A 15,632-nucleotide genomic window follows, 5' to 3' on the forward strand; every position below is an offset into this window, starting at 1 on the left:
CATTTGCCTTCTGCTTTTTACAGTTTTTGCACTTGTTTTATATCAATTTAAGTTGTTTTTGTATTGTATAACTGTTGCAGGCTACACACTAAAGTGTGCTAGCCTGTTTATAGCATTTACAGTGTTTTCTTTGTGTTTTTCTGCTGTTTCCTGAAAAAAAAAAAAAAAAATATTCTCTTTTCCCGCCTTTGCTGAACTAGATTAGTCCAGATTTCAGGTTTTGCTGAATTCCTGACTGTGGTATAGTTTCCTGTGTTGCCCATATCCTTACTTGGATAGGAAGAAGCTTCTCTGTTCACCAGTGAGAGTGGGGAGCTTTGGGCAACCTATCTGTCCCTGGAGGAGTGGTCTCAGCACTGAAACTAGTAGCTTATTGGATGTTTTGGGTCAATTCCTATCTCTTTCAGTTTCCCTGCTTTAAAACCCACATTTGCGCTGTTTTGCGCCAGTATACAACTCCGAACAGCTCCTCGTGATGTCCTGCAGAGTGATACAGGCAAGAGAGAGACCCAAGAGAGACTTTTCGAGATTTAAGTTTTTTTTTCACTGTTTTTTTGCTCCGACTGCCTTTTCCCGCTTAAAAAGTGAATTTTTAACTGATCTGTATGTGCTTTAAAAAGTTTAAATTGCATTTGCCTTCTGCTTTTTACAGTTTTTGCACTTGTTTTATATCAATTTAAGTTGTTTTTGTATTGTATAACTGTTGTAGGCTACACACTAAAGTACGCTAGCCTGTTTATAGCATTTACAGTGTTTTCTGTGTGTTTTTCTGCTGTTTCCTGAAAAAACAAAAAAAAAAACCAAAAAGAAATATTCTCTTTTCCCGCCTTTGCTGAACTAGATTAGTCCAGATTTCAGGTTTTGCTGAATTCTGGACTGTGGTATAGTTTCCTGTGTTGCCCATATCCTTACTTGGATAGGAGGAAGCTTCTCTGTTCACCAGTGAGAGTGAGGAGTTTTGAGCAGCCTCTCTGTCCCTGGAGGAGTGGTCTCAGCCCTGAAACTAGTAGCTTATTGGCCATTTTGGGTCAGTTCCTATCTCTTTTAGTTTCCCTGCTTTAAAACCCGCATTTGTGCGGTTTTGCACGATTTTGCGCATAGTGCAGCATCGGGCAGCGCCGCTTAAACAGGTTTAAATTATTTGCAGCTCCACAAAGTCTGCTCTTCACTTTTTCCCTTAGAACTGTTCTAAATCTCAAAGTAAGAACTCTGTTTTCATTCTAAACCCCTGCAGTTGCTCATATAAGTAATCTTATAAGTAAGCACTAATAAACTAAAGCACTACACCCTCTTATACTCCCTTTAAGTACTTGGCTCCCTATTGGTCCTTTTTGATCAGTCAAAAAGTAGTTCCTTATACTATTCTGGCATGTCCAAAAGTCAGTTTCAGGTTTACTCTCCAGTCCAGCTGGTGAATCTGGGAATCTTGAGGCAATGTTACAACTGCCTTATATACACAGACCACCCTCTCCTCTTCCCAACAAGCTCAAATACAGCCAAACTGGAGGCTGAGCTCTCTCAACCCGGTACTGGCACAGTCAGTCAGGAGGAGAAGGTAACCACACACACCACAAATTCAGTCTCACATAGACCTATCGCAACAGCAAACCAAACACATAAACACACAAGAACATACTCGGAGGCTCTAAATAAAAATCTGCCCAAGCAGCAGAGACCTCTAAAGCAGACATCCAAGCAACCGCTACCCCACAACAATACCCACGTATCACATAGTTCACAAAGTCAGTGTGCCACACAGTCACAGCCCTTAAGGCTAAACAACACACCTAATACACTTATAATAGGTGACTCTATTGTCAGACACACTGATGTCCCACTCACCAGGCTGAACAAGGAGAAGGTCACTGTAAGTTGCCTGTCGGGTGCCAGGATTCTCCACATAACACAATCACTCAGGTCACTCCAAAGCAAGTACAAATATGACTCTGTCATTGTCCATGCTGGTGTGAATGACCTGAGACGTACCTCCCTGGACTACATGAAAAGAGACATAGAGGAGCTCTCTGATCATGTAGCCCAGGCCGGTATGACCCTGACCTTGAGTAGCATCTTACCCTCACCAAGAATGATGCCACAGTATAAAGACAAAATGATCAATTTTAACAATTGGCTAAAGTATTGGTGTCATTTAAAGGGGATCCAGTGTCTGTCAGCCTGGGATGACATGCTCGACAAGCCACGTTGCTTCACTAGGGACGGCTTGCACCTGTCACCCCTGGGGTTTCGAATACTGGCTAAGGCTCTTGCCATCCCCATAGTGCCTTTTTTAGGCAAGGCTCAAAAGACAAACCCACCTCCATAGACAACACAAGGGAAAAGAAACTAAGGGTAATGCTGCTCAATCCCAGAAGTCTAAACCTCAAGATGCACGTACTCGAGGCTTTCCTCAGTATTGAGAATATTGATATCTGTGCAGTAACAAAAACCTGGTTCAAGGCTCCTGAGAGCACCCCAGCACTACCAGGTTATACCTCATACCATGCTTTTCGGCCCCAAAAACTCAGACCGAAACACAAAAGGAGGGGGAGTATCCATATTCATCAAAGATACCCACACCTCCAGGTTAGTGGCACTGCACGAAGCATTGGAGACCATCCATGTGCAACTAACAGTGGGCAAAACTGCCTTTCAGTTTGTAGCCTGCTGCAGACCACCCTCCCAAACTCAGGAACCCCACTCGGCTTTCCTGAGAACACTGGAGAATATGAAGGTCTCCCCAAACACCATTATATTGGGTGACTTCAGCTACCCAAACATAGACTGGGAGCACTACTCAAGCCCCAACACCCTTGCCCAATGGTTCCTAGAATTTATAAACTCAAATGCTGTGGAACAACTGGTCACCACTCCCACAAGAGGGGAAAAAATATTGGACCTGATCATCACCAACATGGGGACTCTATGTTCCATACCAGAGGTATACCCCTCATTGGTAAGATCTGACCATAAATTAATCTCACTGGACATCCATATCCCGTCCACACCCCCAGCCAAGGAAACCACGGTGAAGAACTTCTCAAAAGCAAACTTCACACTTCTCAAAACCGAGGTGGAATCCTTCAAAGCACCCGGGCCAGTGGAAAATGCGGCCCAAACCGCAGAATCTTTTACAAATGCATTCTATGGACACCTACAGGAATGCATGGATCGTGCTATCCCAAATAGAACCAAGACTCACTCCTCTAAAGGCAGGAGACCTGTCTGGTGGACCCCAGCCATAAATAAGCTATACAACAGAAGGAGGAAGCTGCAATATGATAGAGCAAAATCCCAAAAAGGGAAGGCATCTCTGATCAGTACTAGCAAGAAACTACAATCCCTCATAAAATCATCTAAAGCCAGCTTCAAAAGACAAATTGCACAAGACACTAAAGATAATCACAAGGCCTTCTTTAGCTATGTCAGGAACCTGGGTGGCAACTCCCAGATATGCTCTGAGTTACTGCAAAATGACAAAAAATACACGGAACCCACAGACATTGCCAACATCCTGGCAGACAGGTTCAGTGCAAACTCCCCCCTCTTCCCCCCCAAAAGAGCAAATGTCTATCCCAACAGAGTGTAGCCTGCCTGACATCATAGATGCACAGGTGAGAGCTGCCCTCTCCAAAGCAAAAAACACAGCATCAATGGGACCAGCCGGTGTCCCGGGCTGCGTATACATGAGCTCCAAGAAGAACTGAACCCTCACATAAAGTCACTGTTCAATCTCAGCCTTACTACAGGATATGTACCCAAGGAATGGCGTACAGCAACAGTGGTCCCACTCCACAAAGGTGGTGCCACAATGGACCCCGAAAACTATCGCCCTATAAGCCTGACTAGTCTGGTCTGCAAAGCTATGGAGCGTATCATCATGGAACTCATAAACAAAGACATTGGGAACCTCCAAATACTGGATCCTACCCAATTTGGCTTTGTTAAGGGCAGATCTTGCCTCTTGAACCTGGTCGACTTCTTTGAAACAGTCACCAAGGCCATAGATGAAGGGAAGGTAGTCCACACAGCCTACCTGGACCTCGCAAAAGCCTTCGACACAATACCCCACTCGGGCATCATAAATAAGCTCACCAGCTTAAATATCAACCCCTGTGTCACAAGATGGGTTGCAAACTGGCTCAGGGATAGAACCCACATGGTCAGAATTGCAGGTGCCATGTCAGACTCTAAACCAGTTACAAGTGGCGTCCCACAAGGCTCAGTCCTGGGACCTCTCTTGTTCGGTATATATTTCTCTGAGGTACAGGCTAACACGGGAGGACTATGGCTGACCAAGTTCGCAGATGACTGCAAACTGAGTGCCATAATTGACTCACTGACTGACACAAGCATCCTCTAAAAGGGTCTCACAGAGATGGATAACTGGTGCCAGAGCCATGGCCTAAAGCTAAATGCCAAAAAGTGCATAGTCATCCCCTTTGGGAAAAACAAAGTGCCCACAAATTACCACATAGGTGGTAATCCATTAAGTACAGAAGAAGTAATTAGGGATTTGGGGACCCAAGTAGATAGCAATCTCTCCTTTGACAATCACGTTGCCAAAGTGGTTAGAAAGACCTTCTATATAGCCCACCTTATCACGAAAGGGTTCGCATCTAGATAAAGAGAGGTCATTGTGCCTCTCTACTCATCACTCATCAGGCCCATAATTGAATACAATGACCCATTTGGGATGTACCTTACCCAACACCTGCAGCAACTGGAAAGACCCCTAAAGTACCTCACCAAGAGGATCAAGGGACTCAAACAGATGCCCTACGCAGTTAGGCTAAAGAAACTCCAGCTTACCGCCTACTCAGAGGCGATCTGTGCCTGACGTATAAAGCCATGTCCAACCCAGAATTAATGGACATGCTCCACCTCAGGAAATCCAACTCCCTTAGAGCTACATGCTCCAGGGACTTAAACCTCAGCACAGAAATAAATAGGACATGCTGGAGGGACAGATTCATATCCCAGAGGCTCCCCTCACTCTGGAACAAAATCCCAATCCATGTTAGGCAGAGCTTCTCAATGACCCTCTTCAAGAGAAATCTTGACGAGTGGATGGGAGATCGTAGGTTTACCCCTGGGATCTCTTCTGTGTCCCTACTAGACAGAGGCACAGTAAACTAACCTTAAAAGGGCTATCTTCTGTGACCTACTATACAGAAGCACAGTCAACTAATCTAAAAGGGTGGCGAAAGCCAAACACACTCTGGCTAGGCTTATAAATGCCCTAGGGCAGATAACCTAGTATCAACCTATGAACCTATATTGGAAAGGGATGGACTCCAGAAGTATTCTAGAGGCAGCTACATGGTCCTCTGTACATACTTTTACAAAGCATTACAAATTGTATTCCTTTTCTAGGTCAAGGACAGTCTTTGCTAGGACCATTTTCCAGGGGTTCTTGGATCCATATCCTTCCTCCTAGCAGGTTGAATAAGATTTGGTAATCAACTCATATAGCCTAAAGGCTATTGTAGCAATGAGAATGATGAACATAGTACAGTTGTTTAAGTTACACGTATCCATAGCAGTCAAGGTTTGAATTGTTCACTGGTGCCACACCTACCCTCCATCTCTCTTCTTGTATATATAGAGTTACTTGTGAGGCTATAACATTTTTGATAGTATTATATATTTTTGAAGTTCAGTATGAGTCTCCTCCTTCTTCTCTTATGGGTAATAAAGTCCTGAAGAAAGCTCCTTTCTGAGAGGTGATTTCTTTCCACAGGGCTGACCAATCAACAGTCAGAGTGAAGGTGTGGGAGGTAGCCAGAGCTTTTGGAAGCTGACCAGTTGTTGTGTCTTGGTTGACTTACACATTTGTACTTTTTCACCTTTCTCTCTCTCTCTCTGTATTTACTCCACCTGGCAGTTTTCTTAAGCAGATTATATTTATTTAATGGAAGAAAAAGACAACTACCTTATGTAGCTTACCCTTTAAGTGAATTTAATACTTAATATTCTACCTCTCCTCAGTTCCTTCCTTACACTTCACATTTTCACATTTCTACATCTGTTACAATGCTATTGCATGCCTCCATAGTGTCTCTTTGTCTCTGCCAGTCATTCCAGCAGTCTACTCCATGTGTCCATAACCCTCCAAGTGAAACAGCACTTTTGCAGATCCAGGGAGTAGTTGGCCCTCAAAAATCTGCTGCATGTATCCCTCCTTCATCCATCCATCTTGTTCAGGTTGGCATCTTTACATCTTTCTAATATGATCTTCTGCAGTCATGTCACTCCCCTGTCTTTTGGCCATTTATGCGAAGAGCTCAGGTTTCTGTAATTTCTAGTCATTCACATTTTTTCAGTCCCATGCATCTTTATGATCACTTTCATGCTGTGCTGTGTGTGTTTTCTTGTAGCTTCTGTTATGTACTGCTCTAATCAGTCTACTCCATTTGGATAGTAACTTTCATCATTGGGCTATATTACATTATATATATTTGATGACAAGTAAACTTCCAGTTTCCATTCCAAAGTTCCATGTTACACTTGAATAAGGTTTGGGAAGAACTCTGTTTCACACAGATAGAAAGCCTGTTCCAGAGGAGGGAATTCAGTGAAACACATACCTGTCCCTCAAACATGTCCTATTTATGTCGCGAGCAAGGTTCAGGTCCCTAGTTCAGGTAGTTCTGATGCTACTGGACTTCATAGATGTGCAAAAGGTCCATCACAGCTGGATTCAGGGATGCCTTGTATGCCAGGCAAAGACTGCCTCTCAACAGTCTATAGGAACCAGAGTAAAGAGATAGGGCTTTGAGGCGGTCTGCATAGGATATGTTGTTTACATCCTGTATCCTTTTTTTTGAGGAACCTCTGTGGACATTCCAGTTGCTGCACGTGCCTGGTCAGGAACGTACCAAAGGGGTCATTGTACTCATTGATGGGTCCTTGGACCTAGATTCTGTACCCTTGCTTATATGTTAAGCAAAATGGGAGGATTTTCTTACTACCATAGACACATGTTGGTCAAAAGCCAGATTACTATTCACATGCATCCCTAAATCCCTGAGTACTCGTTCCACTCTTAGGAGTTTATTGTCAATAAAGTAGTTTCCAAAGATGGTTGACTTCCCAAAGGGTACTGCATTTTTGGCATTGTGGTTTAGGCTGTGGCTTTGGCACTAGTAATTTGTCTGTGTTGGTCCTTCATGTATGATGATAGTGTCTTCGGGGGATTCTATGACTGCTCCTAGTTTGCAGTCATCTGAAAACCTGATCATTCAGAGGACTATGACACTGGCTATGACTTCCAAGAAGTAAATGCCAAAAAGGAGCAGGCCCAGCTCAGAGCCATGAGGGACTCCACTAGTGACTGGCCTCTTTGTTGAAGTGGTCTCCCCAATCCTAACTTACTAGGTCCTATATGAGAGCCAGCTGGCTATCCTGTGCATAATATTTGTGTTTATGTCTATTTCCATGAGTTTCTTTATAATGGCAAGTGGGGTATTATATCAAGTGCCTTAGCCAGGTCAGGGTAGGCAGTATTCACCATTTTGCCCTCATCCAATGTCTTGGTGACATTTTCAAAGAAGTCCACTAGGTTGAGTAGGCATGATCTACCTTTGATGAAGCAAAGCTGAGTTGGATCAAGTGCCTGAAGTTTTCCTTTGTCATTATTAATCATATCCATAATAATTATTTCCATGGCTAGAATAAGAGACTAGTTAGACTTATAGGTCTGTTGTTCCTGGGATGCACTGATGGATCACCCTTGTGCAGAGGGATTACTGTTGCACTCCTCCATTCACATGGCACAAAGCCTGTTTAGCTATGGTTAAATAGTGACTTCACAGGTCCAGAGAGCTCATTCTTCAGGCTATTTAGGAAGCATCCTGGGATATTATCGGGTCCATCACTGCAGTATTGTTAGGCTTAGAGAGCATATTTTGGATCTGGTCCCTAATGAAAGTTGGGGAGAGGTATGTTTTATGGTATTACTTGGAGGGCAACCAGGGGAGATAAAACTGGAGCTGAATTTGTTTGCCAGAAGATTTGCCATATCTTTTGGCTCTGTATCTTTTGGCTTCACTAACAGTCAGTTCTGTGCACTGTTGTATACCACCTTCGAGGTTTTGGACTGATTGTTAGAGGCTATACTTACCTCAAAATTGGCTTTGGTATACTCTTGTAGGTTCATTGGTGTGTACCAGGCTAACAACCACTAGGGCCTTTTTAAGCCTAGCCATGTCTCCCAAATCTCTGACAAGTTCTGGTGCCCTTAATAACTGTAAGCAGGAGCTTGGGACATGAAGCATTAATATGATGCCTGTGTCCATTAGAGACATAGGTGCCAAACAGGAATGAATTTCCTGTTCCCCATCCAGTTGCCCAAGTTACAGTTGAATTGGCTTAGGGAGGAACTCTGCTTCAGATGGATGGGAAGCCTGTTCCAGAGAAAGGGTAGTCTCTAGGATATATATCTGTGTCTTTCCAGCAGATCTTGTTTATATCAAAAGCAAGTTTTAAGTCTTTGGAATTGGTAATTCTGGTGCTACTTGTTTTGCAGATATGCTGGAGGTCCATCAATGTGGAGTTTAACAATGCCTTTTATGCCAGGTGTAGATCTCCCCTCAGCAGTCTGTAGGACACAAAATACAGGGATAGGACTTTGAAGCAGTCTGCTTAGGACATATTACTTACGCCCTATATTCTTTTAGTGAGGAACCTCTGTGGGCCAATTGTTAGATGCACCTGCTTAGGTACATACTAAAGGGGCATTGTACTCAATGACAGGCCTAATGAATGCTGAATACAATGGAGCAATGACCTCCTTGGACTTAGATGCCATACCGTTGTTTATAAGTTAAACAACACGGAATGATTTTTTCACTACTGTAGATGTATGCTGGTTAACGTCTATATTACTCTGTGTTTCCCCCAAGTCCCTGACTATTGGATCAGCTTTTAGGGATGTGTTGTCGATATGTTAGTTACCGGGGTGGATGACTTCCTGATGAATAGTATTATGCATTTCTTGGCATTTAGCTTTAGTCCATGGCTCTGACACAAGTTATTTGTCTGTGTCAACCCTTCCTGGAGAACATCAGTGGGGGATTCTATGACTGCTCCTAATTTGCAAACATCTACAAATTTGGTCATCCAGAGGCCATGACATTGGCCTTGACTTCACAGAAGTAAATGTTAAAAAGATGTGGTCCCAGAACCGATCCCTGAGGGACTCCACGTGTGATTGGCCTCTTTGTAGAGATTGTCTCCTCAATTATAACTTCCTGGGTCCTATCTGTGAGCCAGCTGGCTATCCACCAGATGACATAAGGATTAATACCTAACCTCTTGAGTTTGTCAGCAATGCCTTAGTGTAGTATTTTGTTAAATGTTTTGGCAGGGTTAAGGTAGGCAGTGTGAACTATTCTGCCCTTGGTCCATGCTTTGATGACCTTCTCAAAGAAATCTACCAGGTTGAGTAGGCATGACCTGCCCTTGATGAAACCAGATTGGTTAGGCCCAGTGTCTGGAGGTTTTCTATGTCATTACTGATCATTTCCATGATAATTCTTTCCACGGTTTTGCAAATGAGACTAGTGAGACTTGTGGGTCTATAGATTCCAGAGTCTGTAGATGACCCACCTTGGTGTAGAGGGATGACTGTTGCTGTTCTCCATTCATTAGGCACAAAGCCTGTTTGGAAATTACAGTTAAATGATGATTCCAGAGGGCCTGATAGGTCGTTTCGTGGTATTTAGAAAGCATCCGGGGTATTGTCTGGGCTATCAGTGCAGTGTTGCTGGCCTTTGGGAGAACATTGAGGACTTGTTCCTTAGTGATAGTCAGGGGAGTTATATTTGTTGGAATTTCCTGAGGGGAGGTTGATAGGAGAAAGGGGTAAAGTTAGAGCTGAATTTGACTGCCAGTAGGTTTCGGATCTTGAATTATAATCAGTGACTTCTTCAGAATAATAAATATTGAACCTATATACAAAGAAAAACAAAGGTTTTAAAAACTTCCTTCCCAAGTCACATGATGAAGTCAGCCAATAAACTAGATACCAATGTGGAAAAAAAAACATACATAAACTCTCTAATGAAAAAATATTGCAACGTATCCATCCAGAACACAATTTATACACAGTTGAATGCTATCCAATTAATAATTACACAGTAGTGGAAAAAATGTATAAAAGCAACATCTCAATCAAAAAAATCCATAAATCAAATTAAATTTGACCATAACTTCAAAATGCTAGTTAAAGAAAAAGATTTGTTAAACCACGGAAATTACATGCATTAAGTTTGATTTGCCAAATGAGCTCCCTAATCTCAAGGAGTTTGCTCTATGGATCCCCCAAGGGTTTTTTCCACTTTGTCCAACCCATAAAAGAGAAATCCGTGGGTGGGAAATTTGTGAACATGTTTAAACAGAGCGTTATTCATGTTCATACACTTAATATCATATGTATGTTCATAAATGCGCTCCTTAAATTTCCTCTCTGTTTTCTGTACATAAAAACATGAACATAACTGACATATCACCGCATATATTAAATCAGATGACTAAAAGGTACAACAAAAATAGGTTTTTACAACTAAATTTGCTATGGTGACACTTGCTCCTTCTAAAATAAATTTGCATTCGTTGCTCTTCTCCATTCATTAGGCACAAAGCTTGTTTGGAGGCTGCAGTTAAATAGACATTCCAGAGGGCCTGATAGGTCATATTACATGGTATTCAGAAGGCATCCTGGGATATTGTTTGGGCCCATCGATGCAGTGTTGCTGGCCTTAGAGAGAGCATTGAGAACTTCTTCCCTAGTGATACTAGGGACACAACTGTGTATTGCCTTTGAGGTTGCTGACATAGCTAAACAATGCTTTGTGGTTGTCCTTGACGTGGGAGGCCAAATTTACGTCAAATTTGGCTTCAGTAGGCTTTTATTTTTTTCTCTGAGTTGTTAATGAGAGTGCTTTATCCTGCTAGCTGTTACACCTGCAAATTTTTGCCATGATTTTCTTCCTTCTCTTTTAGTGACTACTGATATTGTGATTCCAGCAGTGTGGCTTGTTTTATGAGTTAGTGATTTTTACTTTAAAGGAGACCATTTTGTAGTTTGATCTTACCAGAGAAGATATTACACCAGGGGATATGCAGCACTGTCTCATATTAATGAGGACAAGATCTGGTATGTTTGTGCCCTGGTCAGCATATTGACAGTCTGATCCTAGTCTTTGTTTAGCCTTTTGAGAGAGCTTTTTTTATCCTGCTGAGCCTTGCACCTCCCAGTTTTAGCTATAACTTTTTTTCCTTTTGTTGCACAGTCTGTTTATGTTTGGATTCCACAAGGGTGGTGTGCTTTTTGAGTTTGTTCTGGGTTTGCTTCTGATAAGCACAGCTGTCTCTATGCATCTATTAACATGATTGTACAGAGTTTCCCTGTACAATTCTGCATAGGCAGCTGTGTTCTTCTGTTCTGGAGGGGTTTGAAATTTGTCAGGTAATCACTTAAAAATTGGTAGTTTGCCATGGAGTAATTCTTAACTGTTGTAGAGTTTGCTGGGATCACAGTATTGATATTTATTTCAAAGGATTCAGTATGTTTGCACCACTAGGTGACAAATCTTTTTAGCTGGTTCTTTCTTGCTCCCCGCCATACATGGGTACTGCATTTACAGTATTCAAGTCATAAGGCCCTTCTGCACTAGCTACTGATCTGTCTAGTTGGTAGACCTTCTGATCCCTGTGTTTTATCCTCAGTACAGGCAGATAATTCCCTCACACCTTTCTCCTTGTACATCTAGGTGTCTGTCCACTGTTCTTCTTCTGTCCTGCCTCTGTCCCTGCATGGCCCTCCACCCAAACCATGTTTACTGAAGACTGAAGCAAAGTATTCATTCAGGACCCCTTCTTTTTCCCTAATCACCTAATCTCCCTTCTATATTTGTTGAGACTTGCTACTTTTGTACTTTCATTCCTCCTTTTATACAATATAACTAAAAAAGTTATTGTTTCCTTCTTTATTCCTTCTACTAACTCCCTTTCAGCTTTTACCTTTTTATCCTCACCACCTTTGTTTGCCTTACCTCTTTGTATTGTGATTCCAGCTACTTACCCCCCTCTTTTCCACCTGCTGTATCAGACATTTCTTTTGCCATTTTGTTTCCTAGCTCATCCCTTACCATCTCTCTGTCTAACCATAGCTTAATACAGTCTTTTAAAATCCACATTATTATCTTTGTATTTATATTCTTACCCTTCTCTCTGTTACTGTAAATAACACAGTATCATGACCACTGCTGGTTGACAGTGCAAGTGGTATACAGTAATATACAATTTCTGACATAAGGTAGATAAGACAAGTGTAATGTACGATTAAGGGGTGAATACAGATTAGGTACATTGCAGATTTGTGGAACTGAAAGCTTATGTTCACATGCTGTGTCATTTGTTTAATATGGACTATGCACTATGGGTCCCCTACACATGATCAAAATTCCAAAGAGCCGATTCCCATATGGCCAAGACCATATGCTCGACTTTTGAATTTTGAATGTGCAGAACGGGCATCTCTGTATAGTGCTGAATGGGAAAATTTCCATCTTCTGCACTGTAGTGCGATCTCAGAGTTGGTATATTTAAATTGCAGGGGGTGGGGGGTGCAGTCCCCCACAGGGGGTGCAGGGGGACTTGCCCCCCTGCTAGCAACATGTAGGTAAGTTTTTTTGGGGGGGTTGTTTTTTTTAACGATGTTTGAAATTCCAAAAGTCGATCATATGGTCTCGGCCATATGGGAATTGGCTTTTTGGAATTTCGATCATCTATAGTAGACCCATACACTATATACAGTTCTGTGTATTTTGCCACTGAACCAACTGTGTGGCAGTGGGTTATACTAAGCTTTTTTCAGAAGTTATGCTACTGAAAATAAGTGTTATATTCTTACCCTTCTCTCCTACTGTAAGTCAAACAGTGGCATGGTCAGTGCAGGCAAATGGCCTTTAACCTGGGCATCCATAACCTTCCTGCTTCATTTAAGGCCATATTCAGAGTACTATCTTTTCTGGAACAGCCTTGTACTATTTGATTGAATCCTTTATGGTCTATCACAGAGCTTGTTATAATGTACATTGTTGTAATCTATGAAATGAACATAAGGTCATATTCATGCTGCTCATTTCCATATGTTATCACTTACCGTTATAGTCGGTGGTATGCAATAACATATTAGCCTCTCGACAGCTGTTTGTCTATCAGGAAAAAGTAAATGTTCCACTCACTTTCCTTTGCACTAGCTCTCCACAGTGTATACCATGTTTCTGATCTCAGCCTAGCTCATTTTAAATGTAAAAATTAGTAATAGATTTTATTTTAAAACATCTAAGGTCAAATAATTTAGATTTGTATTAACTCATGTTTTCTGGTTTTAAATGTCACTTTTTCTTATGCTTGCAATATAAAGCTTTCTGTAAGTGTTTACTACTGTAGATCCTATAAGTCAAAAATAAATAAAAATATATATCATCTCATTGAAATTTGTCAGCTAATCACTTAAAAACTGGTAGTTTGCCATGGAGTAATTCTTAACTGTTAATCTTACCCCTTTTCTTTCCAGGTATATGGCCTTTTGGTTTCTATGGTGGACAAAATTACTGTTCTGTTCGAAGATGTGAAAAGGAAAAATTAAAGCACAGCATATGTAGACATGGAGGAATTTAAGTATCTGTCTGAAATGTCCAAATACTAACTTTGCAGAGTGTAAAGTTTTAAGCTGCACATTGATAAAGTTCTTAATAAAAATGAAGTATAATCAAACCATTGATGTAATTATGCAGTCATTTTTAAGGTTCTGTTAATTATGATGCTATATTTTACCAAGGTCTGCATATGTCCCAACAGCTTTACATGGCTTATGAAGGGCATGTATGTGCATTCAGGCTTGCAGGATGATGTATGTCATTGTTTATTTGTTAAACTTAAGTTTCAGGAGTCGTTATTTAACTCCAGTGTCCTACTTGTAGCCTTGTGATTAAGGGAGCCTATCAAAGGAGAGTCAGAACATTGTAGGTGGTTGTGCAAATATAAGCAGCACAGACGTGCACCCCTTAGAGCCAAGTGTGCTCTGTGCTGCACTTGACTTGGGTAAGTCTTTAACTACCACATTCTTTTTTCTGTTATGTCCTTCTGATAGTGAGGGTCTTTCACTTGGCACACAATGCAGAGACTCTAAAAGCTGCTATATCAAACCACTGGCTTCTGCACAAACAACTATCTGCTTATACACTGACTCCTGTGTTTTACTATTTAAGCCTTCCTGCTTGATGTTGATAAAATTTTACTTTTTTACATTCTTTCTCTTGAAAAATAACTTTACTATTAGAAAACATGCAATTGTTTGCTGTGATTGAGCTTCCTGGTCATCTATGTGAGCAAGTACATGCTGATTTGCTGCTACTGTTCTGATTTATGGCTCATTTTGCTCTCCTCCTGCCATCAACCTCTACCATGCCAGGGGCTAGATTCTTCAATATTGTGCATATACCACCAACTTACTCATACTACCACAGTGATTCACTGCTTAATATCTTCATTAACTTATCTATTCCCCTATCTTTGCCTACTTTGTTTCATCACTATTCGATACACATACTAATGCTATAGTTTTACATCTAATCAAGAATGTTCCCCACCCTTTTCTTTCTGCCATTTCTCTTATTTAAATATGCAAAACTAATTGTTTTGTCTCTTCTATGTACACATTCATGTTATGCATAATCCTTCCTAAGTAAACCCATGCAATTTGTGCATTAATGTATGCAATTGCTATACAGTGTCATCCACCCTCCTTCTACATTAATCTTTACAAACTCCTCCACACCTATTAAGTCATTATCAGATATTCTGCTATTGATTTCAACAAGTGTACAACTAATGTGGCCTTCACACATCCATTTATCCAGCACTAACATTTGCAGTATAAATAACAAATGGGCCCAAGTTGAAGTATGGTGACAGCATCATAACCCTTCCATTTTAGCAATTACTGTGAACTGGTTAAAAGGTGACCCATTCATACCCTCTGTCATCCCTGATAAGTGCACTATCATCAGTGACAGCTACCATGGCGCCACAATGGGGAGGGGGTGTAAGTTTTATCACCCTGGACAAAGTTATCATAACTTTGCTCATTTTCTTTTCATCAAAAATAATTCTACCATAGATAACTTCCCCAACTGGCCACAAATACATATTTCTGTATCCCACCACAAAAAGACCTTTATTGCCAGCCACCATTTATATATTCCCTGACCCTCAAGCATTAAAATCTTAGAAAACACCATAGATTAAATTTGTGTCAGTTGTAAAGGATGAAGAGCTGATTATTATAGGTGATATTAACTTCGGCTTTTTCATTTTCCTTAAAAGCAAACTCTCCTTTATTAACACATTAAAAAATCTGAATCAGTTAGTACCTCAGGTACACAGCTTAGAATTCCTACCAATAAACAATCTTTGCAGGATACAGTACTGACTAACTTCATTTCAAATCAAATCCTGATAAATTCTCATAGTGAAATAAAAAAGCTGGATAAAAACAAACTGAGAGTTTATTGATACAAAATCCACATTAAACAGTAAGCGCTTTTGTCTTGAATCATAAG

At 41.1% G+C, this 15,632-nt stretch overlaps 1 protein-coding gene across 1 annotated transcript in view; it reads left to right on the forward strand.

The window, feature by feature from the left end:
* Positions 1-13,788, forward strand: part of LOC122817266 (MYCBP associated protein) — a 2,683,797-nt gene extending 2,670,009 nt beyond the window's left edge. The window contains exon 19 of the mRNA XM_044090481.1: positions 13,586-13,788. Within this exon, the coding sequence (XP_043946416.1) occupies positions 13,586-13,657 (72 nt within the window). The 3' untranslated portion in view covers positions 13,658-13,788. The remainder of the gene's footprint in view (positions 1-13,585) is intronic.
* Positions 13,789-15,632: the final 1,844 nt, after the last annotated feature.

The sequence above is a fragment of the Protopterus annectens genome, chromosome 12.part0 (assembly GCF_019279795.1).
Source record: "Protopterus annectens isolate FY-2018-M chromosome 12.part0, PAN1.0, whole genome shotgun sequence".
Classification (NCBI taxonomy): Eukaryota; Metazoa; Chordata; order Ceratodontiformes; family Protopteridae; genus Protopterus; species Protopterus annectens.